General features: G+C 41.0%; 1 protein-coding gene across 5 annotated transcripts in view; it reads left to right on the plus strand.

Moving 5' to 3' along the window:
- The window catches only part of fgf14 (fibroblast growth factor 14), a 171,090-nt gene extending 151,626 nt beyond the window's left edge, over positions 1-19,464 (plus strand). For all 5 annotated transcript variants that reach the window (XM_050049078.1, XM_050049081.1, XM_050049080.1 and 2 more), the window contains exons 4-5: positions 11,184-11,382; positions 15,822-19,464. In XM_050049078.1, the coding sequence (XP_049905035.1) occupies positions 11,184-11,382; positions 15,822-15,964 (342 nt within the window). In that variant the 3' untranslated portion in view covers positions 15,965-19,464. The remainder of the gene's footprint in view (positions 1-11,183; positions 11,383-15,821) is intronic.
- The last annotated feature ends 286 nt before the right edge of the window (positions 19,465-19,750 follow it).

Genomic DNA, 19,750 nt, shown 5'->3' on the forward strand with positions numbered 1-19,750 from the left:
CACTTCCTGTGTCTGTCCTTTCAAATTAAATCCCCACATGGTCCAGTCATATAGGTTTTGGTTCATATTGACAGGGCGCAGCTCCTAATAGAGCTTCACTTTTTTTTTTTTTTTCCTGCGACTTAGCGACCAATGAAATCTTGCCGACTAATGACCTATCTGTGGACTAACATTTGGTCAACTATTAGGGGGCAGCCCTTGAACTTTCTTGCTCTTTATGCAATGGCAGTTGTTAAGAGCTTTGAAAAAAAAGCTGCAGCCTGGTGAGTCTCATACTGAGGCTAAAGGGTGCTTCAGTGTGTTGGTATCTGATGCAAAGGGCCACCAACCATGTTGGTATTTGACAAGCTGGGAGTGAGTTCGGGCTTTTTCTTACCACTCCAACTAAATCCCTCAACGTGCAGTTTGCATCATACACTGTGTGACCATGACATTCATCTTGGCTGCAGTACTAAGTAGCCCTTAAACTGTCTTAAATTCAGTTCAGACATTTATAGAGTCTCTTATTTGGCTTGCAGAGAATTGCACAAGAAGAAAGACTCCCTTTGCACATTGTATAAACCCACATTGTGACCTAAATCTTTGTTGGACTTTGCATGCCACAGGTTCATCTCCCACTGAGAACAGTAACACATCTGTGTAATGTTTCTAAGCATGGACTGGTTGTGTGTGTGTGGTTGAGAAGTGTGCCAAGGGAGCTGTAGTGGGCCGGTGTTAAAGGGTCTCTGCCTTCAGGGAAATTTTATCGAACACTTAAGTGCTTCTGGTCCAAATACCTTAAAGGTGTTAGTGCTTTTTGTTACCCTCTCAATACAAGGTATATTTCTGCTCTCCTGGGTAAAACAGGGAGTATTGTAACAACAGCATGTTAAGGTGATTGTATGCAAATAGTCTGGTAGGAATACATTAAAATAAAGTCATATTTCATCCAGTAAATTTGCAGCGAGGCTTTGGAGTGCGTCTGCATGTTTATTGTGTTGCGCCTGCGGAGATGGAGGTTTACCTGTTACCTGTCTACTTAAGTGAAATCTAGAGTACAGAGGAGGATGAAAATTCACTACAACTGTATCCAGATGGCATGATGCAAAATACGTTAAAGAAATACAGTACAAAACTGGATTTGATTGCAAACATTATTATGCAATAGGAAAAAAAGAATAAACTGAGTTGTTTGCTACACACTACTATAATATCATTGTCTGTCTTGTCAGCACTAACAGCAGCAATTAATTTGAAAGGTTTTACTTAAAATTGTTACAAACTGTTTTTCTCCAAGTCATTCATGAATCATGGGATTATTTGCATTGTCTATGAGTTTTGGTGTCCTCGTCAGTTGTAACTAATAATTTGTTTGAGTCAGGGCTTCAGAGCATGACAACAGACACTTATGCTGTCTGCAGATCAGAGTATCTGTGAAGACAAAGAGCAAAGTCAGGAGGAATAGGGAAAGGAATATTTCTGTGACATTGTGACTTTGAGTTTTAGCCAGGATGTCTCCTTGATCATATTTGGACTTTTGTCCTCTGTTTTAATGTCTCTGTGCCAGAGACAGCTGTGGCTGGAGGCAGCATATTTTTGGGTAGTCCCTCTGTCTGTCTGTCTGTCTGTCTGTCTGTCTGTCTGTCTGTCTCATTCTTGACAGCACAATATCTCAAGAACGCCTCAAGGGGAATTTCTGTCTGACACAGACTTGCACTTGGACTTAAGGCTGAACAAATTATTATTTGGTGGTCATAGGTCAAGGTCACTGTGACCTCACGTCCATCCCATTCTGGTTGACATAACATCTCAAGAAGGCCTTGAAGAGAATTTCTCTGAATTTGGCACAAATGTGCACTTGGACTCGAGGATGAACTTATTTGATATTGGTGGTCAAAGGTCAAGGTCACTCTGACTTCACATCTGTCTCATTCTGGTTGACATGATATCCCAAGCAGGCCTTGAAGGAATTTCTTCAATTTGGCAGAAATGACTTGGACTCAAGGATGAACTGATTTGATATTGGTGGTCAAAGGTCAAGGTCACTGTGACCTCACATCCGTCTCATTCTTGTTGACACGATATCTCAGAATGCCTTGAGCGAATTTCTTCAATTTGGCACAAATGTCCACTTGGACTCGAGGATGAAGTGATTCGATATTGGTGGTCAAAAGTCAAGGTCACTGTGACCTCATGCCCATTTCATTCTCATAGACATGACATATCAAGAACGCCTCAAGGGGAATTTCTTCAAATTTGGGACAAATGTCCACTTGGACTCGAGGATGAAATGATTCGATATTGGTGGTCAAAGGTCAAGGTCACTGTGACCTCACAAAACATGTTTTTAACCATAACTCAATAATTCATATAGTAATTAACACAAAATTTAATACAGATGTCTAATACAGTAAAATGATGAAGTGATGACATTTTGAATCCAAATGGTCAAAGGTCAACCTCACTGTGACATCATAATATTCTGTATAAAATACTTTTCTGGCCATTATTCAACATCAAATCTTAGAAAAAGAGGGGGAGACATTTGGTCAGATTCTGAATTGGTGACACTAATCTTGGGTGCACGACTTAAGACTGTATAGATCTTATGTGCTGCCGGGTTGAAGATGTGTGTGAAGCATCCATGTTTTAGAATATGAAACGTCTTTGCAGCAACATCCATATCTGAAGTATTATCAGCTGTCATGGCTACATGTGAGTCTGGATCACTGTTGGGCTCGTTACTCTAAAAATGTTATACATTACTCACTACTCGTTACTCTTGTAATAATATTACTTTACTTATTACTACCAACGGTAATTTGTTACACTTCTCATTATATTACTTTTCCATTACACACCATAAAACTGTTAATTGCATATCTCCCCAAAATTGAGATGTGTGCCTCTGTGTGAATGTCAGGGTAATAGCCGTTAAGTGTAGTTAAGGCTAGATGGCTTCTATTTACCTGGGAGTTTTCTGTTGCCTGTGATTGTTATTTTCCCAAGGCTCTGCCCGAAGGACTGAGAGACACTCATAGAGCAACATCTCATCCACCACATATCCAGTAGCAAGCTTCATTACTTATTTGTATCTGCAGCTGTCCATGATTAAAATCCAGTTTTGGTTGTTTAGCCAGTGTAGCACTACAGCCGACCTCCATGACAGAGGAGGGCTCACCTTTGGTGGGGTGTATTTCCTAGAGCTTCATGTTGTTGTGTTGTCGGTCGTAGTAGCTTAGGTGTTTCAGACCGGAGGTTTGAGGACGTGTTTTTTGCAGTGGAAAAGTTTTAGTCTGACGACCTGCAGCAACAGTGTTCTTGACATCTTTCCTCCCGACAAAATCAAAGCAATGGGAATATTTCCAGCTGCCTAAAGTAAGCGTTTCCAACCTCCAGGCTATCTTGTGATGACAAAAGTAACCTTGTAACGAGTTGTTTGGTTTTGGAGAAATTGTAATGTTATCACTGAAATTGTATTAGTAATTAATTACACTAGGCGTTACTGGAAAACGTAATAATATTACTGTAACACGTTACTAGTCATGCTTTACTGCCCAACACTGGTCTGGACATATAGATGTGATCTGTAACTGCAACTTGACTGGTTGGCGTCAAGCATACAGCCGTGAGGCGGTTATTCTAGTTTATTCTGTCATACTCAAATTTGCAGCTTATTTCTTTTCAGAAAAACATACCACCACCATTGAATACTGGATACAGCCTTTAAGTTTTCTATTTCTAAATAAGTGTTCTCAGACCTTCAAGTTATTGTCATGTGCCTGGAAATATAAGGACAATTTTCACATTTTTCAAAATCTTTATATATTGTAATCTGGCTGTCTGATCAGCCCACGTGCTTCCAGTCATGTTTTATGTATTCAGATCATTCAATGTAAAAAAAACGAGAGAGAGATAAAGGAAACTGAAACTGTAAACTGTCTGTGTACACAATCTATCCAGCTGTTTACCAGTGACTCTCCTCATTTGGCCGCTGTCTCCTCTTCCTCCTCTGGGTTTGATAATCAGACAGGTCTGCTGAAGCCCCCATTGTCTGCGCACACTGTCGACGTGACTCTTATACATATGAGAGCGGCTTAGCATTGTAAATGCAGCTCAGCTTTCTGGAGGTTGACCTTTTTCCATGGATTAATAGGTTTTATGCTGGCAGCATTAATAAACAATTTCTTCGTTTCCACAGTGGGGTAGTGAGCAGTCACTCTGCATATTAATGTGCGTCCCCCCCTCCCTGTACGAGCCTCCTCTCACCTACTTTCAGGCGGTCATGCTCGGCAATCACGACCCGTTTTGTGTTTTTTTTTCATCCAAAGGATGTTTATTTCAAAGTGACTCTCTTTGCTCTCTTGTCTTTTAAAGCCTTTTCACTCTTTTTATTTAAAACTCCCACACCCTCCATCTGTCTCTATCCATTTACCTCTTTTTAACATGTTATTTTTCTGTAGAAGCCGTACTCCTCCCAGAACCTGCCCCCTCCCCTCAACCTCACTCCTTTCAATCTCCGCCTTGTGCTGTGCCTTCACGTGATTGTTCATCTCCCCTTTATTTCCGTCGCTGTCTTTTTTTGCTTTGGTGACTGGGGCTGATTGTGTGGGGCTGAGCAGTTTTGGCCCTCACGCTGTCTGTGGCCAAGGTCAATTATGGCCTTCCCTTTCAGAGCAGGGAGCCACTGATGTGGAGCGCCGGGCAGGGGAGATCGAGTGGGAAGAAAATCAACCGTTCGGTGCCTCAAAAATGATTCGATTTGCCGCTGGTGTGAAAGTGTGCGCCGTGTCCGAGTCTCACTCTCCTTTTTCTTCTTCAATGTCACCCATAATTTTGCAAAATATTAGTTTGATGTTGCGTAGAATTATACGGTAAACAGCTCCCTTTTATTTGTATGTATGGATACGACAGGGATGCCGGGTTGACACTGACATATTTTGGGTTGAGTGTGTTGTTGTGGCAAACTTAAAGAAGGAAAGATGATCTTTTTGTTTGTTGTTTTGTGGACGTGAATACGATTGGTGACAAACAGCAGGTGACAATCAGTCTCGAATTACAATTAACGGTTTGTGAAAACATTTTAGGCGAGAAAAAGCAACACAGCAACAGAATCTTGGTTCATATTCGATCAGCACTGCTTAATTTTATCATTTGATTGAACTTTTTCAGCCTCAGGTTTTTACGATACAATAAACACTAAGGCTCCTGCCTCCTGTTCACAAATTCTCATATTACAGCCAAACAGTACACTAAAATGTGTTTCAGAGGACATTTTAGGTGAGAAAAAGGCAATACAGTAACAGAGTCTTGGTTTATACTTGATCAGCACTGCCTCGTTTTACCATGTGATCTGAGTTTGGTCCGACCAAATGGTAAAACTAGGCAGTGGTGATCTTACCTGAACTTACCAGCTCCAAGATCTCCATGCTCATCTCGTAGCTCAAACCCGCCGAATGACGCGAAAATTTAAGCTGACTCTAGGGCTGTTACTCTAGAGCAGGAGGTCCAAACTTTTTTTAATGTGAGCCATCACATCATTTAGGTTATTTGTTTTCAAAAAAACACATGTATTCAACTTCCCATAGCTCCTGAAAGCAGTGGCGCTCACTGTCGACTTTAGGGGTTGTACACATGCCGTGTCTTTAACCGCCTGGAAAACACGAGGTCGAGCAGTGGGCACTAATTTTGTGCCTTTTTTGAGTCAGCTTTCAAGAGCACGGCGGCAGGTTGTGTCTGAGGTTGCTAAGCAACTTTAACAAGCACCGTATCATGGCCCATTTACCTGAAATCCTGAGTGCAGAGCTGATCTTCCTCTAGGCACTCTTTGTAAGTGTGTAGGCCTATCGTCTGTGGGACAGATGAAGCACCAAAATGATCAACTTTTCCACAGACTGATATTTATGGAAGAAGGGAAAGATATCTGTCGGCTGTGATTGGTTGTTACCCGTCACATGACATGTGGCGTGGGCTGCTGCATTCCAAATGTTAAACTCGGTTTATCTTAGTGCAGCCATCGTTCCTTGAAAAATAGGCGCTCGGGAACGCATGCGTGCCGCGACGAGGTTGCTCTGGCGACATTACATTGAAAACAATGAATTTGAGGGCACAACTGTATGATAGTGCCGCCATCGTGAGGTGAATGGAAAAATGTCATCCAATACAGTGTCGTAGGCCATATGAAGTACATTTTGAGAGACAAGCCGCGGGCCATGATCGGCCCCTGGGCCAGACTTTGGACATGCCTGCTCTAGAGCCTCTAGAGTACAAAAGGGGATCAAGAAATAGAGAAAGAGAGGTGGCTCTCTCTGTCGATCGCCTTCTGTACTCTTTGTGTGGTGGGGGGCTTACAAAAATGCAGAAGTACAACCTTAAGTTCAAGCAACAGCCCTAGAGCCAGCTTAAATTTTTGCATCATCCAGCAGATTTGAGCTGGGAGATCTGGGAACTGGTAAGATGGAGAGAATAGTTCATTTACACATACTACCCACTTTGTTACAATACAAAGCTGGTTGGAAATTGTCAAAACATCCCTTTAACGACTGGATATCTACACATCAAGCCATTTCTGACATATGAGTGATGCATTTCTTATCACAAATGAGGAGAAACGACTGGAGGAAAGAATCTGTCTTGTTTTGTGGTAAGATAAAGAAAGCGCATGATAAAAGCATCCAGCTTGTCATTGACATTTGACACACTTACGACGCAATCAACAAACAATGCGTCTCAAGTCAGCTGCCTTCGCTGCTCTGATCTTCAAATCAAACTGATTATGGCGACTGACATCAAGCACCATTCCGCAAACAAACCACCTCCACTTTCTTTTTTGCCTCCGTAAACAAAGACTCACTTTTTGTGCGTCTGTGTGAAGGCGTTTGATTAGCCACAATTAGGGCCGCAGCACCGGCTTGTGTGATTAGTTTGACTCGAGGCTGTTTTTGTGTGCGCTGTACAAATAATCAGCGCTGGGCTAAACCTGGACCGGCGTCGAAATGTTGTGTCTAATTACAGCAGCCAACCAACCAACCTGCGGTGCCGCTCACCTGACGAGGAAAAAGTGTAATTAATTACCTCATTGAGGCGACTCAGGGAACCATGAAGGTAAAACTGTTTGGCTTCTAATCGGCTCAGCAACAGAGTTTGCTTCAGCATGAAAAGAGCATGTTTAAACATTCTTTCAGAGAACAAAGGTTATTAGGTTTAACAAATGAAGCAGTGCAATTAAGACTTCTGTTCTGTGTTGTTCGCCAGAAATCACCCAAGGGAGTGTTTTTTTTTGTCTATCTCTTATTTGGGATGTAATAAGTTGCATGTGTGTGTGCAGCATGTCACATTCTTTCCTGCCACCTCTCCAGACAGGACACAGACCTCTCCTCCTGACAACTTGGACATAATAAGCAGCCATTTGATAAACTGCTGCTCACCGCTGACACACTATAAATCTTAATGTGCACAATAAAATGAATAACGATGGGGTTGAGCCTGCGCGTCGTCCAGAGAGAGTGTTTATTTATATGATATTAAACATGCCAGACGGCCCGTGGCTCAGGGTTTTATCATGTAAGGCTCCATTTTTATTGCCGCAGCTCTGCTGCGTGTCTGCCTATCAATGGATTGCCCTGCTCAGCTGTTGTGGTCCGCCACAGAGCCAGCATTAATAGTTTTGATCCTAATCCCTACATTTGCCACTAGAATAGCCAGAAGTTAATTCTCTTGTGTAATGTAATCGCTGGCGAGACGAACCAAAGTCAGGATGTAGGATTTCCCAACGCATATCTCATATAACAGATCACCGCTCTGACCTCTCACTGCCTGCACTGACAGTTGTGACTGTTTCTCAGTGTAATTCTCAGCCGACGCTGCTGTTGTTATGCATCATGCATTTGTGCCTTGCACTCAGAAATGCCCGCGAGTCCTCAATCAAGGATAGAGAGGACACTTAAAATACAGCCGGGTGCTCCTCAGGATCATTACGGTTCATTCCAAGTGTCTCTGCGCTCCTTCCTGCTTGGCTCTGCTTTCAGCTAAATGCTGTCTGGAGGGTAAGCTCTGACAGGAGTAATTCACCAAAGGGCTAATTACACCGTACTCGTGGCGTGGTGTGTCCTGTGTTTAAAACTGAGCATTTGGCCCATAAATAATGTCCTGTGCAGCTGCAGTACAGAATATCTATAAACTATCTGTGAAATCAAAGTCTGGGGAAACATGGAAATGGTTATAGAGTAAAAGCTGCAATTAGATTAGTTATCACCTATTAAATTAATCACCAACTAATTCGATGAACGATTAATCTGTTTAATTTTTTAAAGGAAAAAAAGTCAAATTCTTTCATTTCAGCACCTTAGATGTGGATAGTTCCTGGTTTCTTCACTCCCCTATCATGGTAAACTGAATATATTTGGGTTGTGGACAAAAAAAGACATTTGAGGACTTCATCATAGGCTTTGGGAAACACTGATCGACATTTTTCACAATTTTCTGGCATTTAATAGACAAAACAACTAATATATTAATCGAGAAAATAATCGACAGGCTGTTCAACTAAAAATTGTTTTTGGTTGCAGCCCTAACTGAGAATTTAAGAACTGTGATTTGTTTCACTAGGGATGCAAATGTCAGTCTTTCAGTCTAACACTTAAGTTCAGACCTAAATATTCTGAATTTTTGAAGAATTTTTACACAGACATTCGTGGTGCCCAGAGGATGAATCCCTCTGACTTCTGTGATTCCTTAACTTCTCCTTCCACATCATCATCAGCTCAAAATCTTACTTTGATTTAGAGCTGTAACGATTGATTTATACTATCATCAAACTATTAAATTAATCGCCAACTTATTTAATGATCGATCAATCGGTCTATTTCTTTTTTAAAAAGGCAAAATTCTCTGATTCTCCTTCTTAAATATGAATATTTTATGGTTTCTTTACTCCTCTATGACAACAAAGTAAATATTTTTGGGTCGTGGACAAGACGAAACATTTAAGGACGTCCTCTTGGGCTTTGGGAAACACGGATCAACATTATCTTTTAACAGAGTACTTAAAATCATCGTTGATTGCAGCCCTAACTGAGAGCTATTATATAATGAACTTTTATACAGACATTCATGGTGCCCAGAGAGTGAATCCCCTGACTTTTCCTCTGGTACCATCAGGTCAAAATGTTACTTTGATTCATGACCAAATACCTGCAAAACTAAGAAAATTTCCCATCGGACTTTTCATTTAGTGCTAATTAGAAAATGTAAAGACTGTAAACAGGGTAGACATTAAACCTGCGAAATGTCAGCATGTTAACATTGTCGTTGTGAGCCTGTCAGCATGCTGACGTCAGAATTCGCACAAAGCGGCACTGTGCTTGTGCAGCCTCATAGAGCCGCTAGCGTGACTGTATAGTTATCACAGTTTAGGGATATCACTTTTAAAGGGCAACATTGCCCATTTTCAGAAGTCATACACATTATTCCTTTGGTTTAAGAAAGTCAAAATTATTAGTAAGCATGAACTACTCTCTCCCAAAACTAGCAAACAAAAAGAAAAAAACTAAGTGCTAAAACTTAAATTTGTGTTGTCATAAACTATAGTCTTGAGCTGCTTCATAAACAATGAATGAAAGATGTTCTAGATGACTCTTGAGAGCACCGGGGGAATGTTCTGAGTATATGGGTACATTTTCTGTTTCAAGAGTGCGAACACTGCAACAGAATAAAACTCATCTGGGTATAGAAAAACATTCTGTGGGTCCACAAAATCAGGCTCCCAGTCACTGTCTATGGAGCAGCTCCAGACTTTATTCCCTAAGACTTCTCTGGTTTCTGGCTTTGAGAGAGAGTCGTTCATGTTCACAAATATTGATTGAAGTTTCATAGGCCATGGAAATAACATATTGGAATTCTTAATTTTGGTTAATTTGGCTATTCATTTACCCTTATCATTCAAGCACAGTTGAATCAAAGCGATACAGAAAGAACTTCCCGAAGGTTTATTTTAGATCTTCATCAGAGACCCTGTTTGATAAGATTGTATGTTCATTGTAATTTAGCACAGAAAGTAATTTCAAGTGTACTGTAGGTTGCAAACAGTAGTTTGGAAGATGACACTATATACAAGAAAAACATCCTACAAAATCTCAATTTCGCTCAGTTAGAAATCAAAGTATTCTTGATTTTGGGTCCCTCGAAAATCCTTCTACAGTCTCCGGACCCTGACATTGAGAACCACAGGAGAACAGGAAGTATCAGAGGATTTTTGCATATACTGTCAGTAGTTCTGTGAGCCAGCTCAGTGTGAACTGCTCACAACAGATGTGGTGAAACTCTCCATTGTGATGAGTGTGCTTTGATTAATACACCCCGATGAATGCCTTTATTTTTAGCCCGGCAGGGCGGACAATGTGGAAACGCTTTTTATTACCCTTCTGGTTGGAGATGAATGGGCAACAGCAGAGAGAGATGTGGCGCCTCCATGTTCATTCATCATTGCCAGATTGAGGTGTAAAGGATGGAGGAGTCACTTGATTAGTTCTATCATTATTCGTACGAAGTTCAGAAGGCAGTCATAGACAAATCGCTAATAGAAGACAAAGTATGTGGAGAGAATGATCCCATTTGGGTTTTACCAATTAAAAAAAATGTTTGAGGAGCAAGGAGTGTCTGGTCAGACATCTGGGGGGAGAAAGTGCTGATATTTCCAGTGCTGAGGTGTCGGGGTCAGTGCCTAACAATATATACTTTCTGCTGGGAACATGAGCTAATTGACTAAACGAGTGCTCTCACATCTGATGTCAAGGTTAAGGCCAAGGAGAGGATGAGCGTTGCATTTCATCGGAGCAGGTCATTAGACTCGGCTTGAGACATGATTATAGCAAGATAGACTCTGCAGCGCTAATCCTTTTCATGACAGGTGGAAGTATGAAGTCCATTTCACCTGGCGAGGCAGTTTCTGCACCTGCCATAACATTGTTCCATACACTGAGAGCACAGAGGTGGCATTTGTCCTGGTGACCTCTATAAAAGTTCAAATATGAATAAAGACTCTGACATCTGTTTCATGCTGACATAATATGAACCATGAATTATTAATCTGACTCCACTGGAGTGTCTTCCACATGTTATATTCAAATGAAATCTTCCATGTATGGTTTCTGGTTTGCAAGAGCCTGTTCTTATAATCCGCCTGGTGCTTGTGTCTGTCTCTGCAGGAACTCTTTACAGCGGAGTGCAAGTTCAAAGAGTCGGTGTTTGAGAACTACTATGTGATCTACTCGTCCATGTTGTACAGACAACAGGAGTCGGGGAGAGCATGGTTCCTAGGGCTCAATAAAGAGGGCCAAGCCATGAAGGGGAACCGAGTGAAAAAAACAAAACCAGCTGCTCATTTCCTGCCCAAGCCATTAGAAGGTACGTACTCTAATGGGGGTGTAGCAATACATCGATCTGGATCGGTGTATCGATTCAATGATTGACATTCAGATGCAAAGTTAAAATGTCATACAGATACATATGTTCATCTCTGAGATGCACATTTATTTTGGAATTCTAATAGCATGTCTGTCCAAGCGCACCTCCTTCTTAAACATTCAGACAGGTACAGGAGAATTTTTACTGGTCTCATATCGACCGCAGCCCCCTCATTGGAATCAAATCGAAATAGTATCATTGCAGCCTTTGTGATATCAGAAAATATTGTGTTGTTCAAAGAATCAATAGCATTGTGATGAAACTTGTGATTTACACCCCTGTACTGTCAGATCAGATAAAAACCTTTTGTAACTGCACAGACGATTAGGGCTAGTTAACTACTTCTACTTCTAGATTTTTTCTTAAAAATGGAAAGTTTCAGGATAGATGTGGTGGTATTCTGTATTTTTCTCCATGTCAACAGTTTCCATGGAAAGATTGACCTTCATTCTGATGAATATGGGCACTGTAGCTTATCAATCTCACACTGTTCCACTGCTGTAAGTGCTCACTAGTGCAGTGGTTCCCAACTGGTCCAGCCACAGGGTCCAGATCTCTCCTCAGTCGTTAGTACAAGGTCCACACAGCTTAATATATTCAGTGTCATACTTGTGTTTGGGCATGTCGTCGAGCTAGTTTACTCAGCACTTCAAAATGAAGGGTGTTTTCTACAAACTTGACACGTTCGTGAGTCATTTGTGGTTCACTCAGAATGGACCCATGGCCCACCAATTGGGACCACTGCACTAGAGTATGGAACTAGAGCACTGACAGTAAGTTTTGGCATTGAAAATAAAATCTGGCATTGAAAATGGAAATTAACTGGAAAAATAAAACACAGCCATTGAAAATTCTTTATCTATTTGTTGCTTTTCAATGTATTTTTCAACGGCATCACCTGATTTTTTTCTTCATGTCTCTTCAGTTTTTCAGTTTCAGCTTTTTTGCCACTGGCTTGACAAGGAGGGTTCAGGTTAGAGGGGAAGGGGCAAGGAGAGCGTGAACTGAAGGGGGAAAAAAATCACGAGATTGTCATTGTAAAACACATCAGAGTGCAAGAAAATCAGAATAAAATGAAATTATTTTTAATGCCTGTGTGGAACGTTTCTCAGTGCCAATGTTTCCTTTTCAATGCCAAATTTCATTTTCGATGCCAAAACATATTGTCACCATTCCAACATCATACTAGAGCTGCAGGGTGCCTACAGGTCCTTAAAAAGTCTTAAATCACTTATATTAAGATTTCTTAATATAAGTGGCCTTAAGGCCTTAAGGCCTATAAGGCCTTAAATGTCTTAAATTATCTTAAATTCAGATTCAGTGGGTCTTAAATATTTTAGGTCACATTACCACGAAAATGTCTCCAGCCTGACAGAATCCCCCAATCCCAAATGGATCCCTTACACACTCGTTGACTCAAGCCCTAAGCCCTTACAGACCTAGGACCAATTCCATTTCTTCCCCCGCGTTCACGTGAGGGGAAGTGGTGTCCCAATTCTCCGTCAGGTTAGCTCTTAACAAGGGCTAAGGGGAAGAAATGGAATTGGTCCTAGGTCTGTAAGGGCTTAGGGCTTGAGTCAACGAGTCTGTAAGGGATCCATTTGGGATTAACACACAGACTGTTTCCAATCACAGGACGGACCGAAGAATTGAAATTATTAATAGCATCTATGACAGCGATAAGATTTTGCTTTCGTTTTACATTAAACACATTAAACTTAAACTCACCTGATGGTTGTAATTTTTCCTTTTACTGTTAATTTTACACTGACATCAGTGTGTTTATTTGGAAAGAGTACTTTCACATGTGTGTCACACACACACACACACACACACACACACACTCTCACACACATATATATATGGTTTTTCATTGCAGGATTGGTCTTAAATTTCATATAAGGTGGCATTAAGAAGGTCTTAAAAAGTNTACTTACACATGTGTGTCACACACACACACACACACACACACACACACACACACACACTCACACACACACACATATATATATATGGTTTTTCATTGCAGGATTGGTCTTAAATTTCATATAAGGTGGCATTAAGAAGGTCTTAAAAAGTCTTAAATTTAACTTGGCTATATCTGTAGACACCCTGTGACAGTGCCCAGCTGTTTAAGAAAATTACTGAGCCTTTTTAAAAATCAAAGTACACCTTCATGACCTCCTTTTAAAGATTTACATCCTTATTAGGAGCCAAGAACGTAAGGATGAGTTGCAACAAATTCAGAGATGAGCTTTTAGTCTTTTCATGAGATTTGTTGACATGAAGAAAAAGTACTGAATATCGTCAGCTGTATACTTTAAATGGTCAGGTCTGAGCTGTGCTTGGTGGACAACTTCCTGAACACAACCATCACACTGAGGTGGCAACAGCAATGGATTTCTCATATTTCAGGCTTGGGCAGCTTCCACTTGCCGTAAGGGATTTATTTTAATAATTCAGTGTTTTGGTTGACCTTTGAAAAAATAGGTGAAAGCCAGATAACTAAGACATAATACAAAACATATAGTGTAATATAAGCAGCATAAAAACATACTTTAACAGTTTTTACTTTTGTTTTTACTTAGGGGGACTCAAGGGGCAACATTTCCTCCCCATTTTCTCTGCACTTTTTAGCGCCTGGAGGAGTTTTGCAGCTGTCAACATTGCCACAGACCTTGTTACTGTAAACAATGGTGTCTTTTCTTGCAGCGGGAAACATAATGTTTAGGTGAGACATAATTAGATCTGGGTGAAAAACAGTCAGAGCTGAAAACAATGAGCACAACTACCCTTGTTATATTACAAGACAGATGCCCCATACCATGAGGCATGATACTGTAGTAATGGTACGACTGTGTGAAATATCTGTGTTTGACATATTTTTCTATGTATGCACTAATTCAGTGTTTTGCTGCTGTAAGCATACAGTGTAGGAGACAGGACAGCTCTGTATGTGGCTGTGCAGTATGAAATGATGATAGTCCAGCAGATGCCACCGTCACTCTCGTCAACCACCAGCCTGATTGCGTCCCATCATTTAAACATGGAATCAAGTTGAAGTGTCCTGTCAAGACAGCTGTAGTCTAGTGGTTGTAACGTGGAGGATAATGAGACACTTTTCGCTGTTTTGTTGAAAAGCATGTGCTTAGATTCAGAATCAGCCCTGATGGAGGCTGAAGCAGGTCAGGATGGGAGCAAGAAGCCCATCGGCAAACAATGTTAGCAGCTTTTTTTACCGTTTGTAAACTCCAAGACGTCTTCTTTGAATGTTTGGGAGAATTTTTGTGTGTATAACAACATTTTTTTAAGAAAGGACACAACAGCAAGAATTGCTGGGGGATAGATGCTTCTTAAAGGAACAGTGTGTAAGATTTAGGGGATTTAGTGGCATCTAGTGGTCAGAACTGCAGACTGCAACCAGCTGAAACTCCTCCCTGATAAATTTCCTCTTGTGTTCATTGTTCAGAAGGTTTTTACCAGGAGCCAAATTATCTACAGAGGTTTCTTCCTCTCAAAAACAAACAGACCTGGTGATTTCACATAAGAGCTGCTATCTACAGTGGCCAGTGCCAAAATGCAAGTGGCCCTACCTACAGACACTGTTTGTACAAAAATATTCCAACATTAGGCACACTGCAGACGCCTCAGTCAAACGAATCAACCATGCCCCATGTTGTATGGTAGTGCGCCAGCTATTGAGCCTTTCCACAGGTGCAGGCAAGATTTCACTGTGCATGTGTTAGACCTCATTGGTATGACGTAATCTGACACCGTCACTTCTCAGGCTGGGAATTACCAGAGCTCCATGATACGATATTATCATAATACTTTTGTCGCGATATAGTATTTCTGCGATTTTAAACAAGTTTTGATAAAATATTTTTTGACTTTGTTAACATCTGTATGTAGTGGACATAAAAGGCAACTGATTATATTATTTAAGTAGGCTACCTAAAGTTTAGTTTGTATTTGTAATATTAAAAATGTATATAATTAAAAAATCAATACTTTGCGCTGTGACGATACGATTTTGCCACACAAAAATATTGCGATACTATGCTGTATCGATTTTTTTCCGGTAACCCCTAGTGATTTCTCCTCTAATTAACCTCCTTGATAAGGACCCACTCCCTGTGTAGATATAAACAGCTCATTCTAAGGTGATGAAAACACAATGAGTCTCATTTTCAGGTGATTATTACCGAAAGAAAATACATTTATTATATTATTTTCCATTTCTGCCAGTATACTCCCTAAATCCTACACACTGGACCTTTAAATGTTTTTACAGGTAAACTTAAAAGTGCAGTAAAAAGGTTCTTGCTAACAGCTTTTCTCTTGTCTCTGCTTTCTCTCCTTGTCGTCTGCTCCTGCAGTTGCCATGTACAGAGAGCCATCGTTGCATGATGTTGGAGAGACAGTGCCCAAGGCGGCAGTACCTCCCAGTAAAAGCACAAGTGAGCCGGCAGTGATGAACGGAGGTAAACCTGTAAGCAAGCCCGACAAGCCCACCACATAGCCACACCTGACCAGTGTGTATGTGTGTGTGTGTGTGTGGAAGGGAGGGGCGAAACGTGACGGAGGCAGGGCTTTTTTTCCCGACTAGACTCCAGACCCTCTTTCTTCTGTGGATCAGATCCAGGCGAAAGCTCCCTTCCTCTCTTCTCTCGCTCCTCCTTCCTCTTTCTCCACCTCGCCCTCCCTTTTCTCCAGCTGTCTCAACATGGGCGCACGGATTCTGAGGCGGCTGAGTTTCTCCAGCACAGGAGGGAAGAGGACCTCTGATCATGGAATGCCTTTAGATTCCTCTGAAACTGTGAGAATTCATGTGAATAACGCGTGTTTCACAGCCACGCTCGTGGTACTTTGCTTGCTGACGGTTCATTCAAGAAACCCTCCCCCTCCTCTCTATGATGCCCTGTTGCAGCAGAGTCTGTGTACCTTCAGATCTATTTTCTATACCACAGTTCACCAGCTATGTTCTGGGATAGAGACTGTATAGATAGAGTAAATATTTGGACTGTCGTCCTCTATTTTTTACGAGTATGTTCCCCTCTCCCTCTCTTTCTATCTCTAGTCACACACTTTTCTCTTTGTCAAGTAACCTAGAAAAGATAAAAACATTTTGCAAGGGAGTTGTGTGATTTTCTAAGAAACACATTCACACAGATGTGGCATAAAAACAAACATATATACAAAAAAAAAAAATCCAAATTTTCGTCTCGCCTACAACATGCACACACACTTACAGACACACAAAGTTTGTGGGATAAGAAAAAAAATCAGAGATGTTGCTTTTTACAGCTGATAAAAACACACTGGAGGCTGGCAGATAGCTCCTGCAATCATAGTTGATGAAGTGCTAATTACCGCCACTGCAATCAATGCGAGGAGCTCCCTACACACATACAAACACACACACACATTTATAAACAGATGTGTGTGTGGGTGGGAGAGCGCTGTAAGGAATGGTGTATACATATCACTATCTAAGTCCCACCAGCGGTTCAGTCCGCCTTCTCTGGTAAATAGAAAAACCTGAAGTCTATTTTTCTTTAATCTTATTTCAGAGCGTGGGCTCTAGGAATATCTCTAGGCCTTGTAGGCCTCTGTCCCTCACTCACTGACTTCTTTGGACTACGAGGCAAGGCTCGAGGCTTTGACCCAGATGGTCTATAACTGCAGCACTGGCAGCCATCTTATGGCAGCGTCTACTTAAAGCCAGAAAACAACATGGCTGAAAACCAGTAGGCGACATTTATACTGGCTGCATCCCTATTTGGTTCAGCAAACTAAAGCATGGGCAAGGTTAATATTGTGTTCTCTCTTCTTGCAGCAGTTATACAAGAGATGGCTTATATTGTAACATTTTCACTGTATAAAACTTAGGGAAAATGACTATTAAAAATCATAACTTTTTAAATGACTAGATATTATTATGATTATTATTATTATTACGAGAGGATTTGTCTCCTAGCTCAGCATGCAGAGTCCAGTACTGATCATCTTGGCCTATCACGTGCCTGTTTGGACCTTGATTCCCGGCATGCAAAAACAGGTTCCCAGTCCCCACTGGGCCAAAGGTGCCTCACCCACCCAATACATCCATGTAGAGGACACGTAGCATTATCCATCGAAAAACCACACTCTCAGATGTATTCATTCTGAAATGACCAAAGTCCTTTTTTCATCCCGAGACGAACTGATTCTTTACAAAAAGACAAACAAATCCGATTCTCTCTGATCCAATCCATCGAAGCTTTCACTGTGATAGCATTTGTCCGAAAGAATCAACTCCGCTCAGACCCCCCTTCCCAAAGGGGCCTTCGACTGATGTCATTTTGGAGAAGTACGTATACCTTGAATTAATCACTTGCATGTATTTTCTATAAGGAAACAAGGTATGGGTATCGTTCTTCACTCTGTGTAAACTGAAGAGCACTGAAGTTGGGAGTTGAATGGGCATGTTGTAAGCTACAGCACACTCACAGCTAACCTGAAGGTAACCCACTGCACTTTCTGTTCTGCATCCTCATCCCGACTGTTAGCAGTTTGTCACAGCTCCATCCGATCAATCAATTTTTAACATTTGTCTTGTTTTAACGATTTCCTTTCCTGATAGTTTTTTTTAGATAAGATTTAGAATATTAAGTAGATTGTTGCTGCTGTGTGCTGCTAAAGCTGCAATTATATTAAGAATTGATTTGAGTATGATTTTGACTTTATTGGGATTACACATGATCATTTCTTCTTACAGCACATCAAAGCACATTAGTTAGAATTCAATATTTGTCTGTACAAAGCTGTTAATAACAAAAATGGCGTACTATACACACACACATATACAGGAGCTGGAAACCGCTGTAGTTGTATTTGGGGCTGACGTTCTGTCCTCATTACAGCCAATCATCCTCCACTCTTACAAACTCTACATGCTGGGCTGGCTGCTGCTCCAGCCCTGCAGTCCAGATAACTGGCTCCTCCAAGGCTGACTTTATTTTTGTAAATGACCGGTGTGTAAATGTACATCTCTGTTTGGATCTCTGTAGCCACCGTTCTTTTGGGTTCGTCCCCTTATTTTTCTCTCGTATACGGGTCGTGCGTGATGTCGTCTCCTGATACCAATCACTTTTTGCTTTGCCCCCTCCCTCTCTTCAGATGTGTTTCAAGGATATTCTAGCAGACTTAGTTTCTTTGTCGCTTCTGTTTTCAACCTCTTATTTTGTACGTTGTCCCATCTGTTGCATGGGGAGAGGATGGCATCGATGAACTGCATGTAGTAGGCTATGTCTATCAAGAACTGTTGGTATGTACCGCTAATTTTACATACATATATGCAACGAGTTTGTCTACACTATACAGTTTGTGTTTGTTGTATACACATATACAACATATTGAATAAAATATTTATATAAAAGGTGTACTGTAATGTCAGTAACATACTTAATGCAATATAGTGTGCAGTATATTATTGCACCTGTCATTTTTTTTGGACGGGACAAAGAAAACAGAGGGGTTGGCTAGTTTAAGCATGAAAAAGGCCAAAGTAGAATTTACATTAAATTTTCTTTGTGACTTCTTATCGGTCCTCTTTTCAAGTGGTGACTGAGCTCTTGTGTCAATGCAGCTCTCATCCCCTGATGCCACCTTTTTGAAGTGACATGGACATCCAGCATGCCACAACTGAACTATGTATGCCCTCTCTTTGTTTCCTCCACATAGAGTTTAACCTTGTCACTAGTGTGTGTTCGAGTGAGGAATGTCCATCACGTACCTTCAGTACAGTGTGGCTTTCATGGCAGATTGTTTGGTTTGATTTTACCCGGTGGAGAAGAATAGGCACTATTAAAATGATTTATTTTCAAAAAAATATATATACCATTGCAAGTATGCCCATTGGAGTTATGTCATGTTATAACAAATTTGTAACCATGTATGATTAAGGTCTTCGCATTGTTTTCCATGCAAAATGTTGTGTCATGCGGCACATTTAATGTTTTATTATTAAAAAGAAATAAAAACCTCAAACAGTAACCTCTGCCTCGAGCTTTCAACTTAACTTTTGGTCCAATTTGGGAACAACCACGGACTGTATAATAAAGATGAACGACATGACAGCTCCCCGAAAGTGAAGTCAAAGCATTTCGATCGTCTCCTGGTGACTGGCTGCAGTATAGGTCATGATGGGATAAGCAGACGGGACATGGGCCAAACTAAAAGATCAGAGAAGGTGAGAACAAGGTTGGTTGTCACACTTTTTACTTTCTTTTGAATCCCTCAAAAACTGTATCCTTAAAAGATTCCC

This window comes from Epinephelus moara, chromosome 7 (genome assembly GCF_006386435.1).
Source record: "Epinephelus moara isolate mb chromosome 7, YSFRI_EMoa_1.0, whole genome shotgun sequence".
In the NCBI taxonomy this organism is placed as follows: Eukaryota; Metazoa; Chordata; class Actinopteri; order Perciformes; family Serranidae; genus Epinephelus; species Epinephelus moara.